The following is a 26600-nucleotide window of genomic DNA, read 5'->3' as shown; positions in this document are numbered from 1 at the left end:
TCAAGACTTTTCTATTATTGTTGACCAAGATGTTACATTTCCTGAATATTCATGACGATTCCCCACAGAAACTGTGCAGCTGGTGAACACATGGTCAATATCTGCCTGAATACCACGTCTCTCATCTGATTGTACATCTTACAATGATACTAAATCTGTATTTCATTTGGCAAAAGTGTTAATTGATAATATCTCAAATGCAGTTCTTTGAATTAAGAAAGAAAGGAAAATCTAGACTTGCTTCAGACTTGCAATAAGGGCTGGCTGAGAGGGAAATCATATGGCTCAGGAACTGTGAGACAGACGAGAAGTCTGTTTCAGAAGGAATGTATGGTTGGTTCAAAATATCTTTTTGACAAGACAATACATAACAGCTGATCACATTCACTGCTGCACTGGGGCCCTGTTAATATCATCTACAGCAAGTACCCTCTCCTGATCCTGCTGACAAAGTAGGTTGTCCAGTGAGGCAATATTACTGCTGAACTTACTGCTGGACTAGATCACTACTGACTCCCTCATCTGTTGCCAAAACCATGTATAATATGTGGCCATTATCTCCCACAGTGGCAGCTGCCCATTGTTTCTGTGTCATCAATATCCTACTGACACTGAGTGATTGGCAGTAACATTATCACACACCTGTGTTAGTTTGTTCCTTGGTAAATCTAGAACATATATATGTGACAAGAAACAAAACTCTTAAGATCTGTTTCTTTTCTCACTGTCATGCCTAGCAAAGCCTTGTAGTGTAAAAATAACCTAATGTAGCTCAACAGCTTTAATAGCCTTGTTGAAAGCTTGTGTGCACCAAGAAAAATGGCTGTCTAAAGATGGAGATCCTTGTTAACCTCTAATTCTCCCTGACTGTTATCATCAAAACAAAGTTGATGCAATCATCATTACAAGCCCATGTTATCAATACAATTTCTCTTGTTATCATTAGTCCATTTTCCTGTTATCAAATAAGTTTCTCCTGTTATCCATACAATTCCCCGTTATCAATACAATTCCTCCTGTTATCATCAAAACAAAGTTGATGCAATCATCATTCCAAGCCCATGTTATCAATACAATTTCTCTTGTTATCATTAGTACATTTTCCTGTTATTAAATAAGTTTCTCCTGTAATCCATACATTTCCCCGTTATCAATACAATTCCTCCTGTTATCATCAATACAGTTCCCCATTATCAATACAATTCTTCCTGTTATCATCAATATACTTTCCCGTTATCAATACAATTCCTCCTGTTATCATCAATACATTTCCCCGTTATCAATACAATTCCTCCTGTTATCATCAATACAGTTCCCCATTATCAATACAATTCCTCCTGTTATCATCAATATAGTTTCCCGTTATCAATACAATTCCTCCAGTTATCATGGGACTCAACCCTAAAAAGTACTAGAATCTGCACTTTACAAAGAAAGTGTTATCCCAGATATAACATTTGTTACATTTGATCACTTTTTAAATGGCATCATGTGATCATAGCTTTTGGCAATGGGAGCTATGCCAATTTACTCTTGTCAGAAGGGCACCAAAAGTATGTGATCTACACTACCAGTTGTCAGACTTTCATTTTTGTGGAGTGGGTTAGATCGCTGACTTTGTGTGCTGGCGATTAGGTGCCTCACTTGGGCAGTGTGGGTTCTAATCACATATGGGACTCAACCCCAAAAAGTACTAGAATCCGTACTTTACAATGAAAGTGTTACTCCAAATTTACACTTTGTTACATTCTCATTGCAGTTATCATCAATACAATTCCCGTTGTTATCATCAATACAAACATGTAGTCAGCACAGGGCCCCTCATCCTCATCCCAGGAGGCAGATCATACAGTCGTTATCTGTCATACCATGGTCCACATGGAGCAATGTTTCAGCAGCTATCACACCATGTGTAGCCACTTGTTGGAAGTAGTTGCATGAAGTAGCACATGTACACGGAGCATGATGGACACACTTGGGTTATATATATGTTTATATTACTGCTGGAATGTGTATACAGCATGTTATAGCATATGTGTGTAGATTGTCTTGTTCTGGCACAATGTTACACACCATGTGTAGCCACTTGTTGGAAGTAGTTGCATAAAGTAGCACATGTACACGGAGCATGATGGACACACTTGGGTTATATATATGTTTATATTACTGCTGGAATGTGTATACAGCATGTTATAGCATGTGTGTGTAGTCTTGTTCTGGCACAATGTTACAGCATGTTACACTATGTTACACCATGTTACTCTATCCACCACCCTCAGTCTTACCATGGGTGTGTTGCAAAGCGCCAATCGCTTGTAAGCAATGTACAGCGATTCGCCTTACAACAGTGCGCTAACTTTCAGCAGCTTGCAAGCGAAACAATCGCTGGCTGAGGTCGCATCGTTCTCAAACCAAAATGGCGGCTTACTTTGACAGCGGAACAAGGAATTCTTGACTGGATCAACGAGAAAATGAGCAAAGGCAGCTAACACACCATCATCCTCAGTCTGCTCCACATCTTCAAAGTAGTCATAAAATTCATCAGCTCGTCATCGGGCCTCTTCTATTACGTTCTTCATTACGTGGATGGTCAGGCTCGCTGACTTGGTTGATGCATGTCATCGTATCCCAATTACGTGGATAGATGCTCATGATGTCAATCACTCGATTGTCTGGTCCAGACTCGATTATTTACAATCCTCCGTCATATAGCTGGAAGATTGCTGAGAGCGGCGTTAAACAACAAACAAACAAACAAACATCAAGGCAACCAACTGGTAGTTGCGCCGCCATTTTGGAAGAGTGCGCAAACGCTTCGAACTGTTGCAGACCCCGGGTTGAGCGATAAATTTGCTTTCTCTAAGCGATTCGTGGCTTGCAACGCGACCCTAAACTCCATCAGCAGGGTGGATGAGTGTCCACACAGTCTATGACTCAATCACTGTCATTATGGTACACTAGACTGTAACTCACACCATCATTTATTTCTGTGTTGTTTATCGCCACACTCAGCAATATTCCAGCTATCTGATGGCGGTCTGTAAATAATCGAGTATGGACCAGACAATCCAGTGATTGACATCATGAGCATCAATGACATGCATCAACCAAGTCAGCAAGCCTGATCATCTGATCATGTTACTCACCTCTTTTGAAAAGCATTGTCACCTCTTAGGGCAAGCAGGGGTTACTGAAGACCTATACTAACCCCTATCTTCACGGGTATCAGCTGTGATGAAGTGATACATGATACAAATGATGGAGATGTTGTACCATGTCAGCACAATGCAGCCTACAAAGGCTTGTACTTAATGCTTCTTACCATCCAGCAGAACTAGTGTAATTCTTATTGGCATATTATCTCCATATTAAATTAGTGTCCTAATTTTGGAAAGGTAAATGTGCTTGTACTGTATGTTAGTGACTAGTCGATATTTTTATCACACAGAGGCTATAACAGATATAACACAGAGGCTATAACAGATACAACACACAAAGGATATAGCAGATATAACACTCAGAGAAGCTGCAAGATATAACATATATCACCTACCTCCAGTCTTGGGTGGCACAGCCTGAAACAGTGAAACAGATTTGTCAGTTATTTCAGTTAATGATTCAGTTTTATACAAGGATACATATAGATGTTGGTTTGTTGTTTAACGCCGCACTCAGCAATATTCCAGCTATATGACGGCGGCCTGTAAATAATCGAGTCTGGACCAGACAATACAGTGATTAATATCATGAGCATCGATCCACGCAATTGGGATCGATGACATGCATCAACCAAGTCAGCGAGCCTGACCACCCGATCCCGTTAGTTGCCTTTTACGACAAGCATAGTCACCTTTTATGGCAAGCATGGGTTGCTGAAGACCTATTCTTCCCTGGAATCTTCACGGGTCTACATATAGATGTAGGATACAGACATAAGTGACATGCACATTGAAACATGAAAAAAAACAGGTGTTCTTTAACTTCTTTTGAGAAGTATATATATTTTATTTGCTGTTAAATGCCTCATTCAGCAATATTTAGCAACATGATGGTGGACCGTAAAAAATCAAGCTGGACCAGAAAAAACTGTGATCACTATGATGTATCATCAACATCAATTTCACAGGCATAGCATTGTCAGCAATATCACAGCCACGTGATGTGAGCCTGCACCATGTTATCAGATCTGGAGGTTAGGGTAACCCACTGAACACTGACCCATGCTATAGTAGCATGTTGTTACCCTGACTACCTGGACTCTTTTCCAACAAACTATCATAGCTCTTGGGCTGGGACGGGTAACTCGGGTTGGGGGGGTACTGAGTAGAGCCCAGGAACCCACAGGACTACCTGGACCCATGGTTAGTCACCTGATATAATGTTTAATGACAAAAATTCACTATAACTCCATTGTTACACTAAACATAATTAATGTTCGCATTTCTTTCTGACAATGCACACATTCTTTCTGACTTAAATATATTTGAATACAGATAAAGCTTCAGTCAACTTCAGTATATGCATCACCAGATTGTTTACATGTGTATCTAAATAGTTTTTGCCAGGCTCCGGGAAGACACAATCTCATTAAAATCAGACCTTAGTTCTCCCTCCCCCAAATCAAAGATCTGAAGACATCCCATTAGGCGTCACGTCAGAACGACCTCTCATCAGACCAATCAGAGCATCGCTTACCAGATCATGAAAGTGACAGTCGGAATGTGATTTCTAATCATACAACCTCAAAACTTTAACACTGGGTATTCCGAACGATAGTTACGGGTTTAATGACTGAATCCATACAATCTAGACCATCTATTAGCCATTCCAGAATGGTCTTTTGTTTAGGTTTCAAATTTGTAATCGAGAATTTGTCAAAATATGTTACGGAGCGTAGACGCCAATTTGAAATTAGTGCTGTAAAGCACGAGAAAACTGCCTTTTAATTGGTCATTCCATTGGTCGCACAAGGTCGGTCTGACGTGACCCGTAATGGGATGTCCTCAGATCTTTGTTTAGCGATAATAAGAACTAGGATCTGATTTTAATGAGATTGATACTTTTTCATAGACTTAGGGCTAAGATCACTGTATGGCACAGTCCCCTCAAGCTACAGCTGCTGCTGATGTACAAGCATGGTCCAACAACCTGGAACCCCAGTAGTCAAACACAAGATGACTCAGTAAAGATATTTCAGTGGAGTGTAATTATAATTGTTCTGATATCTACCTCCTCGGCTGGCTCCGGCACCAGGCCACAACATAGAGACCATATCGTCATGGTGACAGATGTTGGTATCCAATCACACTTTCGTATGTAGTATCACCTTATCCACTATATTGAATAAATGTTATATGCACTGGCCAGCTATGTATGTTATATCCAATGTACAGTATGTATGTAAAGTCCAGTGGCCAGTATGTTATATCCAGTGGCCAGTATGTATGTTCCGTCTGCTGTACAATATGGGTGTTATATCCACTGAAAACACATAAGTTATATAAGTATGTTGTCAAGACGTATATCCACCGTAATAACTGTCCTTTGCACAGTACAATGAGTTAAATCCAGTAAATGCTATGTCCACTGAAAAATGTGTGTTATATCCAATCTATAATCTGTTTTATCCAGTCTGTTGAATATGTAAGTTATATCCAGTTGACACTCATATCCACTGCATAAAGTCCAGTTATGATATCAGTGATGATGACCAGCCAGTGATGATGACTGATGTTGATGACCAGTGATGACCAGTGATGATGTCCAGTGATGACCAGTGATGATCAGTGATAATGACCCGTAGTGTGTGGCAGTGTAGTGCAGGATCTCACACAGATGATGTATGCACTTCACATTGGGTTCCTAATAGCCACATGCACCAGACTGCTAGCCACACACAAACAACGTGACAACTCAAGCTCAGCACAAGCAAATATGCAGAGAAGAAGTCCAGCACGGTACAACTTGAGTATGTGCTAGTGCTGCAAGCCTGGGAGATTCTCCCAGTTCTAGGTACACAGGGATGTGGTAGTACATGTATCCCTGAGTGAGTGGCAACTCGGCTGGAATACCAGACATTGTGGCAGCACCAGCCAGACTGAAATAGTCACTCCATAAATGTGCTACTGTTCTCTGATCAACAACAAAAAATGGTTGTTAGGGGTTGCAAGAAGACGTGGTTCATGTGCACAAACAACAATTGAATAGCATCATTAAGTTGTTAGTGTTATTAAAAGAATGTTAATTATCCCAGATTTTATGTATGACTGTCCATCATAAGTGTTATGTCCAAGACAACATCTTGATTGAATCAAAGTATCCGCTCCATGACTTATAACATAATTGTGTGACATAACACTTTCATGATCATTTCCAACAGCACATGTTCCCAGTTTACACTCAGTCAGAGATCTGGAAACCTCATATGTAAAACAGACATTAACACTCAAGGAACTGATGAAAAGTTTCTATTTTTGTTCTCCTGTTTCACACAACCTGAGCTATGATTCTAGACGTCGTCCTTGAACCATCAAGGTCACCTGTAGATGACATCAATGATGACCTTGACATATAGAAGATTGACAGTATCCCTCGGCACTTCTCACTGTACAGTGTCCAACAACCTGATATAACAGTCAGCTGTCGGCACATCACAGAGTTGTTGAGGACAGAGCACGGCACATATCTAGGTACAGGATCTGTGTGATGCAATCTTGGTCCACTACATCCAACACAGCTACATCCTCTACAGCATCAACTCCATCAGCATTCCAGTGCAATTACTACATTTACTACCGCAGTGTGTTACGAGCTGCCAATGTTGCCCCGTCTTGCTGGATATCATTGTATTTCCATTCAGGGATCAATATCTGAGTGAAGCCCTTTTGGGAGAGGGTCTCCTACGACACATAAGTGGATGGATACAGTGATGCCATATGTTTCACACCACATAACTACAGTTTCACAGACACCACATAACTACAGTTTCACAGACACCACATAACTACAGTTTCACAGACACTACATAACTACAGTTTCACAGACACCAGATAACTACAGTTTCACAGACACCTGATAACTACAGTTTCACAGACACCAGATAACTACAGTTTCACAGACACCTGATAACTACAGTTTCACAGACACCAGATAACTACAGTTTCACAGACACCTGATAACTACAGTTTCACAGACACCAGATAACTACAGTTTCACAGACATCTGATAACTACAGTTTCACAGATAGCTGATAACTACAGTTTCACAGACACCAGATAACTACAGTTTCACAGACACCTGATAACTACAGTTTCACCGACACCACATGACTACTTTTTCACAGACACCAGTTAACTACAGTTTCACAGACATCTGATAACTACAGTTTCACAGATAGCTGATAACTACAGTTTCACAGACACCAGATAACTACAGTTTCACAGACACCTGATAACTACAGTTTCACCGACACCACATGACTACTTTTTCACAGACACCAGTTAACTACAGTTTCACCGACACCACATAACTAACACCAGATAACTACAGTTTCACAGACACCAGATAACTACAGTTTCACAGACACCAGATAACTACAGTTTCACAGACACCAGATAACTGCATTATTTCATTCAAGTCCTTGTGGCTCTACACATTACTCAGCGTATAATATCTCTATGATATTGTGATAAATACCATGGCGCCATTCACCACTGATTTATCTAATCTATACATTGGGGGAAATAATCAAAAATAAATACATCTACCAAAAAATCATACTTCTCAGTATGGTAGCCCATCAGATTTAGTCCCAATCTGGACAAAAAAACACAACTAAAACAGAGTAATAAAGTGTTGCTTGTGGGACAGCATACATTGGACTAAAGTCTATTTACAACCTCAATCCCTCAGGTAGAGTGAATATTTAAAAGCGTAGCCCTCTGACTCCCAACTTCTGGCGTAAACACTCCATAACAGCTGTATGTCAACCTTCTGACCTACTCTCACACTGCAGTCCTATATCATTTTCAGAATCAAGCTATTTTGTCAACACAGATACACAGTAAAAACATTATTTGAATTAAAACAAATAATAATTTCTAATACTGCGTGAAATAGTATGTATCAGTTTCAGATTACAGTTTAAATTACTTGAACCCTAACAGTGCATTGCATTATGCTGCCTGTGTAAAACTTCATCATAAATAGTTGTGTGTACCTGTCTGCTGTCATACACAGTTGTGTGTACCTGAATGATGTCATATACAGTTGTGTGTAGCTGTCTGGTGTCATACACAGTTGTGTGTACCTTCGTGATGTCATACACAGTTGTGTGTACCTGTCTGCTGTCATACACAATTGTGTGTACCTGTCTAATGTCATACAGTTGTGTGTACCTGCTGATATCATCGGATACACAGTTGTGTGTACCTGTCTGGTGTCATACACAGTTGTGTGTATCTGCTGATATCATCACATACACAGTTGTGTGTACCTGCTGATATCATCACATACACAGTTGTGTGTAGCTGTCTGGTGTCATACACACTTGTGTGTACCTGCTGATATCATCACATACACAGTTGTGTGTACCTGTCTGATGTCATACACTGTTTAGTGTACCTGTCTGATATCATACACAGTTGTGTGTATCTGTCTGATGTCATACACAGTTGTGTGTACCTGTCTGGTGTCATACACAGTTGTGTGTACCTGCTGATATCATCACATACACAGTTGTGTGTACCTGTCTGGTGTCAAACACAGTTGTGTGTAGCTGTCTGATATCATACACAGTTGTGTGTACCTGCCTGATGTCAAACACAGTTGTGTGTACCTGTCTGATCTCATCACATACACAGTTGTGTGTACCTGTCTGGTGTCATACACAGTTGTGTGTACCTGCTGATATCATCACATACACAGTTTAGTGTACCTGTCTGATGTCATACACTGTTTAGTGTACCTGTCTGATATCATACACAGTTGTGTGTATCTGTCTGATGTCATACACAGTTGTGTGTACCTGCCTGGTGTCATACACAGTTGTGTGTACCTGCTGATATCATCACATACACAGTTGTGTGTAGCTGTCTGGTGTCAAACACAGTTGTGTGTAGCTGTCTGATATCATACACAGTTGTGTGTACCTGCCTGATGTCATCACATACACAGTTGTGTGTAGCTGTCTGGTGTCATACACAGTTGTGTGTACCTGTCTGGTGTCATACACAGTTGTGTGTACCTGCTGATATCATCACATACACAGTTGTGTGTACCTGTCTGGTGTCAAACACAGTTGTGTGTAGCTGTCTGATATCATACACAGTTGTGTGTACCTGCCTGATGTCAAACACAGTTGTGTGTACCTGTCTGATGTCATCACATACACAGTTGTGTGTAGCTGTCTGGCGTCATACACAGTTGTGTGTACCTGTCTGGTGTCATACACAGTTGTGTGTACCTGCTGATATCATCACATACACAGTTGTGTGTAGCTGTCTGGTGTCATACACAGTTGTGTGTACCTGTCTGATGTCATACACAGTTGTGTGTACCTGCTGATATCATCACATACACAGTTGTGTGTAGCTGTCTGGTGTCATACACAGTTGTGTGTACCTGTCTGATGTCATACATAGTTGTGTGTACCTGCTGATATCATCACATACACAGTTGTGTGTAGCTGTCTGATGCAATCCACAGATGTGTGTAGCTGTCTGATGTCATACACGGTTGTGTGTACCTGTCTGATGTCATACACAGTTGTGTGTACCTGTCTGATATCAGACACAGTTGTGTGTAGCTGCCTGATGTCATACACTGTTGTGTGTACCTGTCTGATGTCATACACAGTTGTGTGTACCTGTCTGATGTCATACACAGTTGTGTACCTGTCTGATGTCATACACAGTTGTGTGTACCTGCCTGATGTCATACACAGTTGTGTGTGCCTGTCTGATGTCATACACAGTTGTGTGTACCTGTCTGATGTCATACACAGATGTGTGTAGCTGTCTGGTGTCATACACAGTTGTGTGTAGCTGTCTGATGTCATACACAGTTGTGTGTAGCTGTCTGATGTCATACACAGTTGTGTGTACCTGTCTGGTGTCATACACAGTTGTGTGTAGCTGTCTGATGTCATACACAGATGTGTGCAGCTGTCTGGTGTCATACACAGTTGTGTGTAGCTGTCTGATGTCATACACAGATGTGTGTAGCTGTTTGGTGTCATACAAAGTTGTGTGTAGCTGTCTGATGTCATACACAGTTGTGTGTAGCTGTCTGGTGTCATACACAGTTGTGTGTAGCTGTCTGATGTCATACACAGATGTGTGTAGCTGTCTGGTGTCATACACATTTGTGTGTAGCTGTCTGATATCATACACAGTTGTGTGTAGCTGTCTGATATCATACACGGTTGTGTGTAGCTGTCTCATGTCATACACAGTTGTGTGTACCTGTCTGGTGTCATACACAGTTGTGTGTAGCTGTCTGATGTCATACACAGTTGTGTGTAGCTGTCTGATGTCATACACAGTTGTGTGTACCTGTCTGGTGTCATACACAGTTGTGTGTAGCTGTCTGATGTCATACACAGTTGTGTGTACCTGTCTGGTGTCATACACAGTTGTGTGTAGCTGTCTGATGTCATACACAGATGTGTGTAGCTGTCTGGTGTCATACACAGTTGTGTGTAGCTGTTAGCTTCATCATGTGTACCACTGTACATTCATGGAGAACAAGTACATTATATTTCATTGATAACAAACTGACAACCACTGAAATGTTCCAACTGTTTAAATACATCACTCCATTAGTAATCTAGCTCTTCATCACATAGTTTCTTACTTTCAGGAGACCACTTTATGAGGTTTATTGATATACCGGTGTATGTAACAAATAGCCATATATCTGTATTCATCATTCATACAATAATCACCTAGATTATTCTACCTGTCTGATATTCAGGTAGAATTATGATCATGGTGACTGAAATATGTGTCCAATTCTAAAAGCAGTGATTTTGTATGAGACAAATGGCATGAGGACATATTCATGATGCTGTCAGCTTCTTACATTCTTCTATATCATTACCAAGTTTGAAAAACATTTTTAAGACACTTTAGATAACAATCAGTCAATGTCCTAGAAAAATACCAAACTGAGGGTTTTTTGGTCTAAAAAAAATCTGAAAATACACATTGTGTCAACTTGAGGGCCAGATACAGATAATGACTGAAAATCATCTCAATGACTGGTAGACTGACCAAGTGACCAGTGGTCAAGCACACAGAGCTTCATGCTATACTCACAGGCATGTCGGTGAAGTCCGGTGAAACGAATCACAGAGTCTGTAATGCAGCAGCTAATCCACACAGGAACACAACCTCTGCCAAGTATCACTAACCCTTCACCAACACTATTGCACGGAAAGTCAATGATGCAACTAACAGGAGATTCCTGGCAGAACGTGTCGTTTGCTTCCCCCTTCTGTGAGTGGCATACAGAATATACACTGGCTGTGTGATAAGCCTGTACACAGTGGTGTGCTGATACGACAATATACACTGAGTGATGAAGTGTTCTTATCCAGACATGGACTGAATGACAATCAGTGATGGGTTCTGCTATATATAGTGGACCCCCTTCCAGCCACCAGGACATAGGCCATTACACAGGTGTCAGAGCCATCATTGTAACCTCACTCCTTTCAACAACTTCAAAGTAAAAAAATATATTTTTTGAACGTTTTGACCTGACCTGTGTGCGTTTATTGATTTTTAAACACAGAGTGGCTCAAAGTGGTTGAAGTTTAGAGATGCTGATGAGTCAAGGTTATCACCATGGTAACATCAAGGTCGGGTTATTTATAGTAACACAACATGGCTAGATGGAATTCCCCCTGATTATCTCAGCATGGCTGAGCTGGGTTCCTGGTTCGTTAGATGAAACATCATCATCTGTAATCATCCTTCCTGCAGCAGCATCACTAACACTTCCTGGTGGCAGTGTATTACTCCCAACTTCCTCACACTAAGATAATGACATCTCACAATCATCACGTCTCAATATGTCCAGGATTTTAATCAAGGAAAGGGAATCCAAGAAAATAACTTTCAACTTATCACGTCATGAATATTTCACATACCACTTGATATCACTAACACTATAACTGCTTCAACATTTCATTATTTTAAAATGGATATCATTAACTCTATAACTGCTTAACCACTTCATTTGTTAAATATGGATATCATTAACTTTATAACATTTCACTGATTTAATACGATTATCATTAACTTTATCACTACTTCAACCCTTCATTGGTTTAATATGGATATCATTAACTCTATTACTGCTGCAACACTTCAATGCTTTAATATGGATATCATTAACTCGATTACTGCTGCAACACTTCAACGCTTTAATATGGATATCATTAGCTCTATTCCTGCTGCAACACTTCAATGCTTTAATATGGATATCATTAACGCGATTACTGCTGCAACACTTCAACGCTTTAATATGGATATCATTAGCTCTATTCCTGCTGCAACACTTCAATGCTTTAATATGGATATCATTAACTCTATACCTGCTGGAACACTTCAACGCTTTAATATGGATATCATTAACTCTATACCTGCTGGAACACTTCAACGCTTTAATATGGATAGCATTAACTCTATACCTGCTGGAACACTTCAACGCTTTAATATGGATAGCATTAACTCTATACCTGCTGGAACACTTCAACGCTTTAATATGGATAGCATTAACTCTATACCTGCTGGAACACTTCAACGCTTTAATATGGATATCATTAACTCTATACCTGCTGGAACACTTCAACGCTTTAATATGGATAGCATTAACTCTATACCTGCTGGAACACTTCAACGCTTTAATATGGATAGCATTAACTCTATACCTGCTGGAACACTTCAACGCTTTAATATGGATAGCATTAACTCTATACCTGCTGGAACACTTCAACGCTTTAATATGGATAGCATTAACTCTATACCTGCTGGAACACTTCAGCGCTTTAATATGGATAGCATTAACTCTATACCTGCTGCAACACTTCTGCACTTAATATGGATATCATTAACTCTATTACTGCTGCAACACTTCAATGCTTTAACATGGATATCATTTATTGTATCACAACTTAAGCCTTTCAATGGTTCAATAATAAAATCTACTGAAAGTGATGTACGGAGACAAGCTAGGGACAGTAAATGTTTGTTGTACAATATGTAGACATCCACAGTAAACCCCAAAGCTCTTGGAACCGATTGTACTTATCCTCAACACCAGCCCTTCAATAGACAAATACAGCCCCTTACATGCATGATACATAGGCATCTCTGTGCATGTATGTTGGTGTAATCGATGTAGGGGCTGGAGAAAGGAAAGGAAAGGAAAGGAACCCTTGCTACAAATGTACTCCATGATTCTCCAATGGGTCAATAACAAACTCGGAGGTGCCCAGCGTGACCTAGGCAGTCCAGGGAGATGAGGGAATTGATGGGGTTTAACATTGTGATGGACTGAGACAGGATTAGTGTCCTCAGATAAGAGGGTAATAGGATTGACTGTACAGCGCTTGGCTCTTGGTGGTGTTAGCCAATACTAGTAATGATAGGATGCCATTGAGAGCTAGCTTACTTCATATTGACTGATATTGGTGGCTGTCAAACCTAATTTGACTTTACATGACGTCTCTACGATTTGAGTGAGTGATTGAGTTTGGTTACCGGCGCTGTAAACAGTATTTCAGTCAGGGCCTGGTCACTTATTACAAAGATGGGGAAAAGAATTGGTCTTAGGACTGCTGTAGTATATTTTGCTGACCCCCGATTTTAGGTCACATTTTTGTCATGTCCCCTCCTAAATATACGTTACATTTTTCATGTCATCCCCCATAATAAATGACCAGTCCCTAAATATTGTTCAAATTCAATTTTTTCAATTTGACAAAATTTGAAAAAAATAAAAAATATGAGCACGGGTAGAGTGCTAGCAAACCTAGATTTTGGGATTAGAACCCATGATTAAAGATTTCTGGCATGCTAAGCGATGAAACTCAGCACAGCAAACTAGGGTGACTTGTACCACTGGGCCACCTGTGTCCCCCTCTACCTGGTGACTTGTATTCAGTCATATTTGTTGAAGTTATCATAGGGAATCAGTGGTAGTAATTGTGACAATTGATCAGATCAGTATTGACCACATTGACGGATTACTGGGCATGTTGATCCATAGGTTTGGCTTCAGACGGAACTCAGTGAAGGTTCATCAATATTTGCCGACATTGCCATCTGGAAACACAGCCCTCTATACAATGTCAACCTGGTAATTAAGACCAAGTTGGCACGCAAGCCTCCATTCCTGATGCTCACTTTGAGGAATGTGTACATGGATGTAAAGGACAGTATTCCATGGATTTTATATTACAGATCTGTGTCTATACAGAATTTTATAATCGGCAACAGTGTATCTTCTTTCAGGTTCATTCTCACTGCATCTTCCTGAGGCAAGGGTGTTATCTGACTACAAAAGTCTGATTTCCACCCTTGCCGAACTTGGCTGGAATTTCGATCTTAGCGCCACCAGTGGTTTTACGAGTTATGTCCCTTCTATGTCCCTCCTATGTCCCTTCTATTGACCAATCAGGTTCCACCTCTCATATCACTTGTATTTGCTTCAAACAAAATGGTGGCTCCCAGTAGAGATAATCTGATCGATAATCAAGCTCTATATTGTAATAAAATGGGTCTTACCTCGCAAGGTGCTTCAAATAATTTGAACACCTTAATTAAAAACATTAAAAGATTAGGAAAATATCTGTCAACACCCAGTTGACGGTACCCATGCTTTAGAAATCCTGCAGTTGACCAAAATCTGCACCTTGAAATCCATGTTGTTCACGAACTGGATGTCTAGCTCGTTACAAGATTTTGATTTGACTATGCATAGACTCGTTAGTCCAGCCAAAATTCTAGCCTAGTTCGGCAAGGGTGGAAACTTGACTTTTATAGCCAGTTAGCCCCCTTGCCTTGGGAAGATGTTCCCACTGGGGAATTCAAATAAGTAAACAAATATACATAATCTCAAGCTTTCAGCCTCCTGGCCCTCATCATACACACAGCAATGGTTGAGCAAGCATCCCTGGTAATGTAGTCCTAAACCAATAGAGCGTGTCTGAAGAAGGCCAAGAGGCTTCAGTTTATGTATATTTATGGAAATAATGGATTATCTGATTCTGAAAATAACTGTCTCTATCTATAAGTAAAAACAAAAAATAAACAGAATATTTTCCACATCTGCAGTTTGCCAGCTACAGTTGATGTTGAGATACCATGGTTACACTTGGGCTACTATGAATCACTTGCGCTACTATATGAATCACTTGGGCTACTATATGAATCACATGGCCAGCTATGGGTCACATGGGCTACTAAATATATGAATCACATGGCCTACTATGGGTCACATGGGCTACCATGGGTCAGTCACATGGTCTACTATGGGTCACATGGACTACCATGGGTCAGTCATATGGTCTACTATGGGTCACATGGCCTACTATGGGTCACATGGGCTACCATGGGTCAGTCACATGGCCTACTATGGGTCACATGGGCTACCATGGGTCAGTCATATGGTCTACTATGGATCACATGGGCTACCATGGGTCAGTCACATGGCCTACTATGGGTCACATGGGCTACCATGGGTCAGTCACATGGCCTACTATGGGTCACATGGGCTACCATGGGTCAGTCACATGGCCTACTATGGGTCACATGGGCTACCATGGGTCAGTCATATGGTCTACTATGGGTCACATGGGCTACCATGGGTCAGTCATATGGCCTACTATGGGTCACATGGGCTACCATGGGTCAGTCACATGGCCTACTATGGGTCACATGGGCTACCATGGGTCAGTCACATGGTCTACTATGGGTCACATGGGCTACCATGGGTCAGTCATATGGTCTACTATGGGTCACATGGGCTACCATGGGTCAGTCACATGGCCTACTATGGGTCACATGGGCTACCATGGGTCAGTCACATGGCCTACTATGGGTCACATGGGCTACCATGGGTCAGTCACATGGCCTACTATGGGTCACATGGGCTACCTTGGGTCAGTCATATGGTCTACTATGGGTCACATGGGCTACCATGGGTCAGTCATATGGCCTACTATGGGTCACATGGGCTACCATGGGTCAGTCACATGGCCTACTATGGGTCACATGGGCTACCATGGGTCAGTCACATGGTCTACTATGGGTCACATGGGCTACCATGGGTCAGTCATATGGTCTACTATGGGTCACATGGGCTACCATGGGTCAGTCACATGGCCTACTATGGGTCACATGGGCTACCATGGGTCAGTCACATGGCCTACTATGGGTCACATGGGCTACCATGGGTCAGTCACATGGCCTACTATGGGTCACATGGGCTACCATGGGTCAGTCATATGGCCTACTATGGGTCACATGGGCTACCATGGGTCAGTCATATGGTCTACTATGGGTCACATGGGCTACCATGGGTCAGTCACATGGTCTACTATGGGTCACATGGGCTACCATGGGTCAGTCACATGGCCTACTATGGGTCACATGGGCTACCATGGGTCAGTCACATGGCCTACTATGGGTCACATGGGCTACCATGGGTCAGTCACATGGCCTACTATGGGTCACATGGGCTACCATGGGTCAGTCACATGGCCTACTATGGGTCACATGGGCTACCATGGGTCAGTCACATGGCCTACTATGGGTCACATGGGCTACCATGGGTCAGTCATATGGCCTACTATGGGTCACATGGGCTACCATGGGTCAGTCATATGGCCTACTATGGGTCACATGGGCTACCATGGGTCAGTCATATGGCCTACTATGGGTCACATGGGCTACCATAGGTCAGTCATATGGTCTACTATGGGTCACATGGGCTACCATGGGTCAGTCATATGGCCTACTTTGGGTCACATGGGCTACCATGGGTCAGTCATATGGTCTACTATGGGTCACATGGGCTACCATGGGTCAGTCATATGGTCTACTATGGGTCACATGGGCTACCATGGGTCAGTCACATGGTCTACTATGGGTCACATGGCCTACATGGCCATTGTTGATCATATGGACTACTATGAATCAAATGGCCTACAATGGGTAACATGGCCTACAATATTAATCACATGTCCTACTATGAGGTCAGTCACATGGCCAACTATGGGTCACATACATGGCTAACTATGTTTGTTTGTGTGATGTTTAACATGTTTAACTCAGCTATATGACGGCGGTCCATGACAGTGAGTGAGTGAGTGAGTATGGTTTTACACCGCTTTTAGCAATATTCCAGCAATATTACGGCGGGGGACACCAGAAATGGGCTTCAAACATTGTATCCATGTCGGGTCTTCGGCGTGACGAGCGAATGCTTTAACCACTACCCGATGGCCCAACAATCCGGCGATTGACATCATGAGCATCCATCAATGCAATTGGAATATGATGACATGCATCAACCAAGTCAGTGAGCCTGACCACCCGATCCGTTAGTAGCCTCTTTTGACAAGCATAGTCATCTTTTACGGCAAGCATGGGTTGCTGAAGACCTATTGTAACCCTACTATGAATCACATGTCCAACTATTTGCCTACTATGAATCACATGTCCAACTATTGGTCACATGGGCTACTATGAATCATATGAATCACACAGGCTTCTATGGGTCACATGGGCTACTATGAATTACACAGGCTTCTATGGGTCACATAAGCTACTATGAATAGCACAGGCTACTATGGGTCACATGGGCTATGAATCACACAGGCTACTATGGGTCACATGGTGTACTAAGGGTCACATGGGGTACTTTGGGTGACATGGACTACTATGAATCACACAGGCTACCATGAATCACAAGGTCTACTGTGGGTCACATGGGTGGGTTACATGGCCTAGTATCCATCTGGCGATCCAACCCGGGTCTTCAATGTGACGACTCACTGCTTGAACCAAAAAGCTCCTGAGAAGTGCTAAAATCCTATCACACAGCCATGCCAGGGAATATCGGATGTTTCAATATCAGGCAAAATTATTTTGTTACATTTTGCTAAAATCTTTTCATATAAATTTGAAGTAAATGTAAAGATTAAGCATGACTTGCCTCAAGTGCCGATGGTTTACGCCCAAACAGAGCGAAGTCAAGAGTGTTGGCAAGCTCAAAGAAAACATCGTCTTCATCTCGGTCTCCCATCACCTGAAATAATTAACAATAGTCTCAGAAGGAATAGTCTAGGGGTGGTTAAGAAAAATGACAGACATATTTGGGGAGGATAATGATAGAATGTACATGGGGAACCCAAGTCATCCAAAGGGCAATTCTTTTCAGCCCATTAATGCATCAAAAACCTCTGATCCAGTAACCCCCGCTGTAATATGATGACCGGTCCCTTATCATTGATTGCCCTCCCATGATACTGGGTTTATGAGAGGGTGACTCATCCAATCATCATTTTGTTTGCTTTACTGGACATTTGTTTGGGGGTGTTTTTCTGACAAGATGGACTGATGATCTTACCACCACCAATTTGCCTTGGTCGTCAAAGTATTTCAGCACAGGTAGAGTGTTGTCCTTGAAGAAGCTGATCCGCTTCCCGATGGCTCCGAGGTTGTCATCGGGTCTGCCGCTGTCAGCGCCACGGTTGATGAGCCTCTCCTGCAGGTAGTACTCCTCACAGTCCAGCAGCACCACAAAACTCAGCCCACCGACCTGTCAGGGCATGAAGCAAGGTCATCTTTGGTCATTATCAAGGTTATCTTTGGTCATAATCAAGGTCATCTTTGGTCATAATCAAGGAAATCCTTGGTCATAATCAAGGTTATCTTTGGTCATAATCAAGGTAATCCTTGGTCATAATCAAGGTAATCTTTGGTCATAATCAAGGTCATCTTTGGTCATAGTCAAGGTAATCTTTGGTCATAATCAAGGTTATCTTTGGTCATAATCAAGGTTATCTTTGGTCATAATCAAGGGAAGCGTTTAAGGAGTACATCATTTGAAGGGGTATGATGGGCTGGCCAATGGGAGGGATATGAGGGGTTAATGACATAGTTGTGACATAGTTCCGGTGAGGTGACATTGGGTTTAACGTCACATCCAAGATTATTGCACTTATATAGCGACGTGTATGCATGTGTGTGTGTGTGTGTGTGTGTGGCTGCTTGTACTAGTCCGGACTTGATGCCGATTTTATAGTGCTAGCCTACTGAGATACCATGCAGCAGTTTAACATGAATACCCCACTCAGACACAGTATATTGACTCCGAGCAGACCAGTCATTGTTTTAGCCCCTTAATGCTGAGCGCCAGACAGGGTAACAACAAGTACCATTTTGGTATGACATAGCCATGGGGTTTAACCCGGATCTTCTGCTCGTCAGGCGGACGCTTTACCACTAGACCACAGAGGCGGTCTGTGACATAGTTACTCAATGGGAGGGATATAAAGGGTTAATAAATGAGAGGTGTGAAGGGATTGGCCAGTGAGAGGGATATTAAGGGTTATTAAACAGGTGAGTGAGTTAAAATTTAATGTTGCATCAGTATTATTTTAGTCATACAGCAACGAGAACAAGTTGATATATATATAATTGAGTCATGAATACAAACTTATATTACAAACCACATTTTTCAAACATATTTCATCATAACAATATTATTTACAACTGTTTAAAACACTATCAGCCACCAGTAACCATAGCGGGGCCACCTCACTGGGCATCATGGGGACTTATGGTGCCTCAGCTTCCTGCACGATACCCCAGCAGGACTTATGTCCCCTTTACCGACTGGTGGTTGTGCATGTTCAGATCGGCAGGGTAATCTACATATTCAGATCGGTATATAGTATCAGAGCTCCAGATAAGCTTTTGGTGTTGTGGGTATTTTACCCATGCATTTTAGAATCATTGGGTATCAGTAATTCTATCTGGGTATTAAAATTTCTGTTACCCACTAGTTTTTACACATGTGGGTATTTAAGTTCAATATTTAAAAACACTATTCATCTAGTCCCTGCAAACTGGTGTCGTGTGGGTTCGAGAGCTTTATAGGACTCAAAAATACCATGATACTTCCACAAGAAAGTGTGATGGCAATTGATCATGATGTAACTGTTTTATTTTTGTAGCGTAACTGTAATGTTTGTTGGATACTTTTTTATTTTACTGCCTATTTCTGCATTTCTGATGTGTATTTTACGCAGATACGCAGCTTATCTGGAGCTCTGAGTATGGTAACCTACATGTTCAGATCGGCATGGTAACCTACCTATTCTGATCGGCATGGTAGCCTACATCGTCTGATCGGCATGGTAACCTACCTGTACCGATCGGCATGGTAGCCTACATGTTCTGATCGGCATGGAAACCTACATGTTCAGATCGGCATGGTAACCTACATGTTCTGATCGGCATGGTAACCTACATGTTTGTTGAACTCCTCCAACTGCCGCTCATCCCGGGGATAGCCCTCGATGATGAAAGCCCGGGCGTCAGGATGTTTTTGTATGTTTGACGTCAGCAGCTCGATCGTCACATCCTGTACAGATGACATGGTTCATAGTGAATACTGCATACTACAAATACTGTAAATACAAACATTGCATAGCAAATACAAACAACCTCAAATTGGCTGTTTCTCGATATTCCAGCATTATTTTAACTATATTCCAGCAATATTTCAACTATATTCCAGCAATATTTCAACTATATTCCAGCAATATTCATCCGGATTATTAATTAGCTGCATGTGTGGTCACAATGCAGGTAAGCACTGGCCATCAGGTGACTTTGAACGATTACATTTAGTAGTGCATGCATCTCAGACTAGGTCAGGAGTCAGGCAGGCTTGCTTGCTGATGGTGTATATTTCTAACCCCAACAATCAAGGACACTGGTCTTGCTATCTACCACTAGTTTCCCTGGACCAGACTTGATCATCTTCAGGATGACATGATATAACTGGAATACATCTGGAATAAAGCTGGAATACAGCTGGAAAACAGTTGAAATATTGCTGGAATACAGACATAATATAGTTGAAATATTGCTTGAATACAGACATAATATAGTCGAAATATTGCTTGAATACAGACATAATATAGTTGAAATATTGCTGGAATATAGCTGGAATATAGTTAAAATATTACTGGAATATAATTGAAATAAGGCTGATTTCATGATTCTATAAAGTGGTGAGGGCTCCCTCTTGAGCCATGTCCCCCAAAGATATCTGCCTACCTCTAGAGCCATGCTTCCTGTGGACATCTGCCTACCTCTGGAGCAATGTCTCCCCTGAACATCTGCCTCCCTCTGGAGCCATCCCTCCTCCCTCTGGAGCCATCCCTCCTCCCCCACCCCCAAGATATCTGCCTATCTCTGGAGCCATGCTTCTCCCTGGATATCTGCCTACCCATGTCTTCCCTTCTAGATATCTGCCTACCTCTGGAGCCATTCTCCCTGGATATTTGGCTACCCATGTCTTCCCTCTAGATATCTGCCTATCTCTGGAGCCATGTCTCCCTGGATATCTGCCTACCCATGTCTTCCCTCTAGATATCTGCCTATCTCTGGAGCCATGTCTCCCTGGATATCTGCCTACCCATGTCTTCCCTCTAGATATCTGCCTATCTCTGGAGCCATGTCTCCCTGGATATCTGCCTATCCATGTCTTCCCTCTAGATATCTGCCTACCTCTGGAGCCATGTCTCCCTGGACATCTGCCTACCCATGTCTTCCCTCTAGATATCTGCCTACCTCTGGAGCCATGTCTCCCTTCTGCAGCAGGGTGCTGATCATATCCCACTTGTCGTCGGCTGTGCCCTTGGTGGAGATCTCAGTGCGGAGGATGTCCCCCATGGAGAGGTGGACGACGTTGTCGTAACGCTCCACAATTCTCTTACACTGGCTGCCTTTACCACTGCCGGGTCCGCCTAGGGGAATCACAGTCAAGTCCAGTTTACTTCATTAGTGAGTTAGTTGGGTGAAATGTCCTTACAGTATTTCAGCTATCAGCAGCTCATGTAGGAGGTAAGCCTACAGGTATACATGTCTTTACGTTTACTGATTTGGATAAACTCATAAACACAGTTCTAAGAAACTCGAGTCATAATCAGAGCAACATTGGGATTCAAACACACTTTCATCAGATCCTGGCATGCCACAGGGACATAACTCTGCACAGGGAGACCCCTAGATGATGGGGGCATCCACAAACCGAATGTGTTCACTAAACACCAACACAAGTTATAAAACAATAGAGAAAGCACATGGTAAACAGCTGTGTATTGAATGATGATGAAACACAATGCCTGTTACAACACACATTCTGAAATAACCTCATCTTTTCAAGATGCTCATGTCAGCTGTAACTGTAGCATGCTGTGAAAGGTCATGATGACCCAAGTTAAAGTGCAGTTAATTAGTTACGATGCTTGATGGAAGAATATTTGAGAGCGTTGGTAAAGGAATCTATTTTTTACATTTTTCTGACTCGATTATCAACACACAAGGCCTACCTGTTACAAATATGATTGGGCACTCAGGAAATCCTGACTTGCGACCTTCATCTGGGACCTTGATCTCTGCGGGCGGCAAGTTGACCGGGATTGCAGGGAAGTCAGGGACATCATTGGTGGCTGATGCCTCAGTGTTAGGTGTTCGTACCTTCGCACTTCTCTTACGATCTGGTTTAGGTTGAGAGGGAGGGGTTGGCACTGTGGACAGAGAGGGAGGGAGGAGATTGTAGAACACTGGGGGAACACTGGAGAGACAGGGGAACACTGGGGGAAAACAAGGGGTACACAGGGGGAAGACAAGTAGAACACTGGGAACACAGTGCAAGCAGTGGCGTGAGTGAGTTGGGTTTAACACTGCTTCTAACACTATTCCAGCTATATCACGGTGTGTCAGCTTATAAAATTGAGAGGAAAGCCCAAATTGATGCAAGTCTCCAACATTTACCACTTTGGTGAAACCCATAAGCATGGGTATGATGCTAACAACCTAGAAACATGATCAGGGCAAATTGGGATTTGAATCTAAAATAACAGGTTTCTAATGTACGAAAGGGATGCAAAACTACAAAACGTATTGCCTGATACGACTGGATCACCTGTACCCCACTAAACACTGGGTAACCACAGGGCTTACACTTGGGGAACACGGGGTGAACCTTCTTTTTGTGGATGATGCCTGCAAACACTGCCCCCATCTCCTGCCCAACTGAGAGAACCAGGATCACCTACCTCGGATACCCTCCTTCCCCAGGATGATGCCTGCAAACTCTGCCCCCATCTCCTGCCCAACTGAGAGAACCAGGATCACCTACCTCGGATACCCTCCTTCCCCAGGATGATGCTGTCAAACACTGCCCCCATCTCCTGCCCAACTGAGAGAACCAGGATCACCTACCTCGGATACCCTCCTTCCCCAGGATGATGCCTGCAGACACTGCCCCAATCTCCTGCCCAACTGAGAGAACCAGGATCACCTCCCTCGGATACCCTCCTTCCCTAGGATGATGCTGTCACACACTGCCCCATCTCCTGCCCAACTGAGAGAACCAGGATCACCTACCTCGGATACCCTACTTCCCCTGGATGATGCCTGCAAACTCTGCCCCCATCTCCTGCACAACTGAGAGAACCAGGATCACCTACCTCGGATACCCTACTTCCCCTGGATGATGCCTGCAAACTCTGCCCTCATCTCCTGCCCAACTGAGAGAACCAGGATCACCTACCTTGGATACCCTCCTTCCCCAGGATGATGCTGTTAAACATTGCCCCCATCTCCTGCCCAACTGGGCTTACACTTGGGTAACACGGGGTGAACCTTCTTTTTGTGGATGATGCCTGCAAACTCTGCCCCCATCTCCTGCCCAACTGAGAAAACCAGGATCACCTCCCTCGGATACCCTACTTCCCCTGGATGATGCCTGCAAACTCTGCCCCCATCTCCTGCCCAACTGAGAGAACCAGGATCACCTACCTCGGATACCCTACTTCCCCTGGATGATGCCTGCAAACTCTGCCCCCATCTCCTGCACAACTGAGAGAACCAGGATCACCTACCTCGGATACCCTACTTCCCCTGGATGATGCCTGCAAACTCTGCCCTCATCTCCTGCCCAACTGAGAGAACCAGGATCACCTACCTTGGATACCCTCCTTCCCCAGGATGATGCTGTTAAACATTGCCCCCATCTCCTGCCCAACTGGGCTTACACTTGGGTAACACGGGGTGAACCTTCTTTTTGTGGATGATGCCTGCAAACTCTGCCCCCATCTCCTGCCCAACTGAGAAAACCAGGATCACCTCCCTCGGATACCCTACTTCCCCTGGATGATGCCTGCAAACTCTGCCCCCATCTCCTGCCCAACTGAGAGAACCAGGATCACCTCCCTCGGATACCCTCCTTCCCCAGGACGATGCTGTTAAACACTGCCCCCATCTCCTGCACAACTGAGAGAACCAGGATCACCTACCTCGGATACCCTACTTCCCCTGGATGATGCCTGCAAACTCTGCCCCCATCTCCTGCCCAACTGAGAGAACCAGGATCACCTACCTCGGATACCCTACTTCCCCTGGATGATGCCTGCAAACTCTGCCCCCATCTCCTGCCCAACTGAGAGAACCAGGATCACCTACCTCGGATACCCTCCTTCCCCAGGATGATGCTGTTAAACACTGCCCCCATCTCCTGCCCAACTGAGAGAACCAGGATCACCTACCTCGGATACCCTCCTTCCCCAGGATGATGCTGTTAAACACTGCCCCCATCTCCTGCCCAACTGAGAGAACCAGGATCACCTACCTCGGATACCCTCCTTCCCCAGGATGATGCTGTTAAACACTGCCCCCATCTCCTGCCCTAGAGATTCAGCATCCTGATCTCCTTCAAACTGAAACATGCAAAGGTCAGTGTAAATACAAGACACATTTACAAAATCCAAAAATGATCAAACTCTACTTCAAGTTAGCAATACCGTATTCGACGTAATAAGCGCCCCGCTCTAATAAGCGCCCACGGAGATATTTGCTAATATATTGGCTAGTGACCAAACCCAATTAGCACCCCTTCCGATTGATCAGTGTACACAAGATTTATTTATTCGCGTATAATACGCACTCGTGTGTCATATGCACCCTTAATTATGGGCAAATAAATTCTGGAAAAATATATCTGTCGTATATAAACATTTCAGGCTGTCAGCATAAACCACCAAATTTATCTTTTAACTCTGTTTTTTTCACCTAAATAATATTCTGATAAAAGCCCCCTAATTCTAATTTTGAGAGCGCCCTGGGCGCTTATTACGTCGAATACGGTACTTGGTTACTGTCTTGAGAAATATTCAGCCCGTGGTGACACATCTCCCACTTCACAATCCTGACATCAGCATAGATTTACTTGGACTCTATGCCACTTGATTAGACGTCTGTGTTCAGGACTATATCCAATCTTTATTACAGTAACAGTATGTAAGAGGTCAAGATATGTCTTCCTGTAAGATGATGTGGTGTACTCACGATCCTGACTTTCCCCTGGTCATCAAAGTGTTTGATGGCGGGCAGCGTGTTTTCCTTGAAGTGCAGGAGCCGCTTCTGTACTGCCTGAATGTTGTCGTCGAGGCGATTGTTGGTGGCGCCACGCTTCAACAAGCGTTTGGACAGGAAGGTTTCCTGGCAGTCAATGACCATCACAAGGTCAACACGACCAACCTGTCATTAAAACATCACAAAGTCAATGCAACCCACATGTCACCAAAGCATCCAAAGGTCAAAGTAATCCACTTGCCATTAAAATATAGAACACGATACATACACACATGACAAACATCAAAGGTCAATGTTCTGGTTGATGTCAAGGTCAACTTACAGTGTTCTGATGAATGTTAAGGGTAGTTTACAGTTTTCTATAGTGGACCAGGTCAGCTTACAGTGTTCTTTGAGGACAAGGTCAGCTTACTGTTTTCTGGTTGGGTTGAGGTCAACCTACAGTGTTCTGTGGAGGACAAGGTCAACTTACCATGTTCTGTGTGGTCAAGGTCAGCTTACTGTTTTCTGGTGGGGTTGAGGTCAACCTACAGTGTTCTGTGGAGGACAAGGTCAACTTGCCGTGTTCTGTGTGGTCAAGGTCAACTTACTGTTTTCTGGTGGGGTCAAAGTCAACTTACTGTTTTCTGGTGGGGTCAAGGTCAACCTACAGTGTTCCGTGGAGGTCAAGGTCAATCTACAGTGTTCAGAGGGGTACAAGGACAGCTGACAGTGTTCTGATGGGGGTCAAGGTCAACTTACAGTGTTCCTGTAATCTTCAACCTGTTTCATGTCCCGGGGATAGCCCTCGATGATGTAGCCCTTGGCTGCTGTGTTCTTCTGCAGGGTTTGGACAAACAGGTCACAGGTATCTTCCTGTGAAAAGGGATTTATCGCAGCAATATTACTACATAATACATCAATTTTTATTTC

At 43.0% G+C, this 26600-nt stretch overlaps 1 protein-coding gene across 1 annotated transcript in view; it reads right to left on the bottom strand.

The window, feature by feature from the left end:
* The window catches only part of LOC124114162, a 74131-nt gene that overhangs the window by 31539 nt on the left and 15992 nt on the right, over positions 1-26600 (bottom strand). Inside the window, exons 10-18 of the mRNA XM_046474731.2 lie at positions 26430-26543; positions 25662-25853; positions 24946-25033; positions 22643-22840; positions 21882-22057; positions 20551-20664; positions 18643-18834; positions 18229-18321; positions 3554-3575 (exon numbers count right to left, since the gene is read on the bottom strand). Of these exons, the coding sequence (XP_046330687.2) occupies positions 3554-3575; positions 18229-18321; positions 18643-18834; positions 20551-20664; positions 21882-22057; positions 22643-22840; positions 24946-25033; positions 25662-25853; positions 26430-26543 (1189 nt within the window). The remainder of the gene's footprint in view (positions 1-3553; positions 3576-18228; positions 18322-18642; positions 18835-20550; positions 20665-21881; positions 22058-22642; positions 22841-24945; positions 25034-25661; positions 25854-26429; positions 26544-26600) is intronic.

The sequence above is a fragment of the Haliotis rufescens genome, unplaced genomic scaffold, assembly GCF_023055435.1.
Source record: "Haliotis rufescens isolate VD_foot unplaced genomic scaffold, xgHalRufe1.0.p SCAF_8, whole genome shotgun sequence".
Taxonomy (NCBI): domain Eukaryota; kingdom Metazoa; phylum Mollusca; class Gastropoda; order Lepetellida; family Haliotidae; genus Haliotis; species Haliotis rufescens.
Note: the sequence above shows the minus strand (reverse complement) of the source record. Positions and strands in the feature narration are given on the sequence as shown.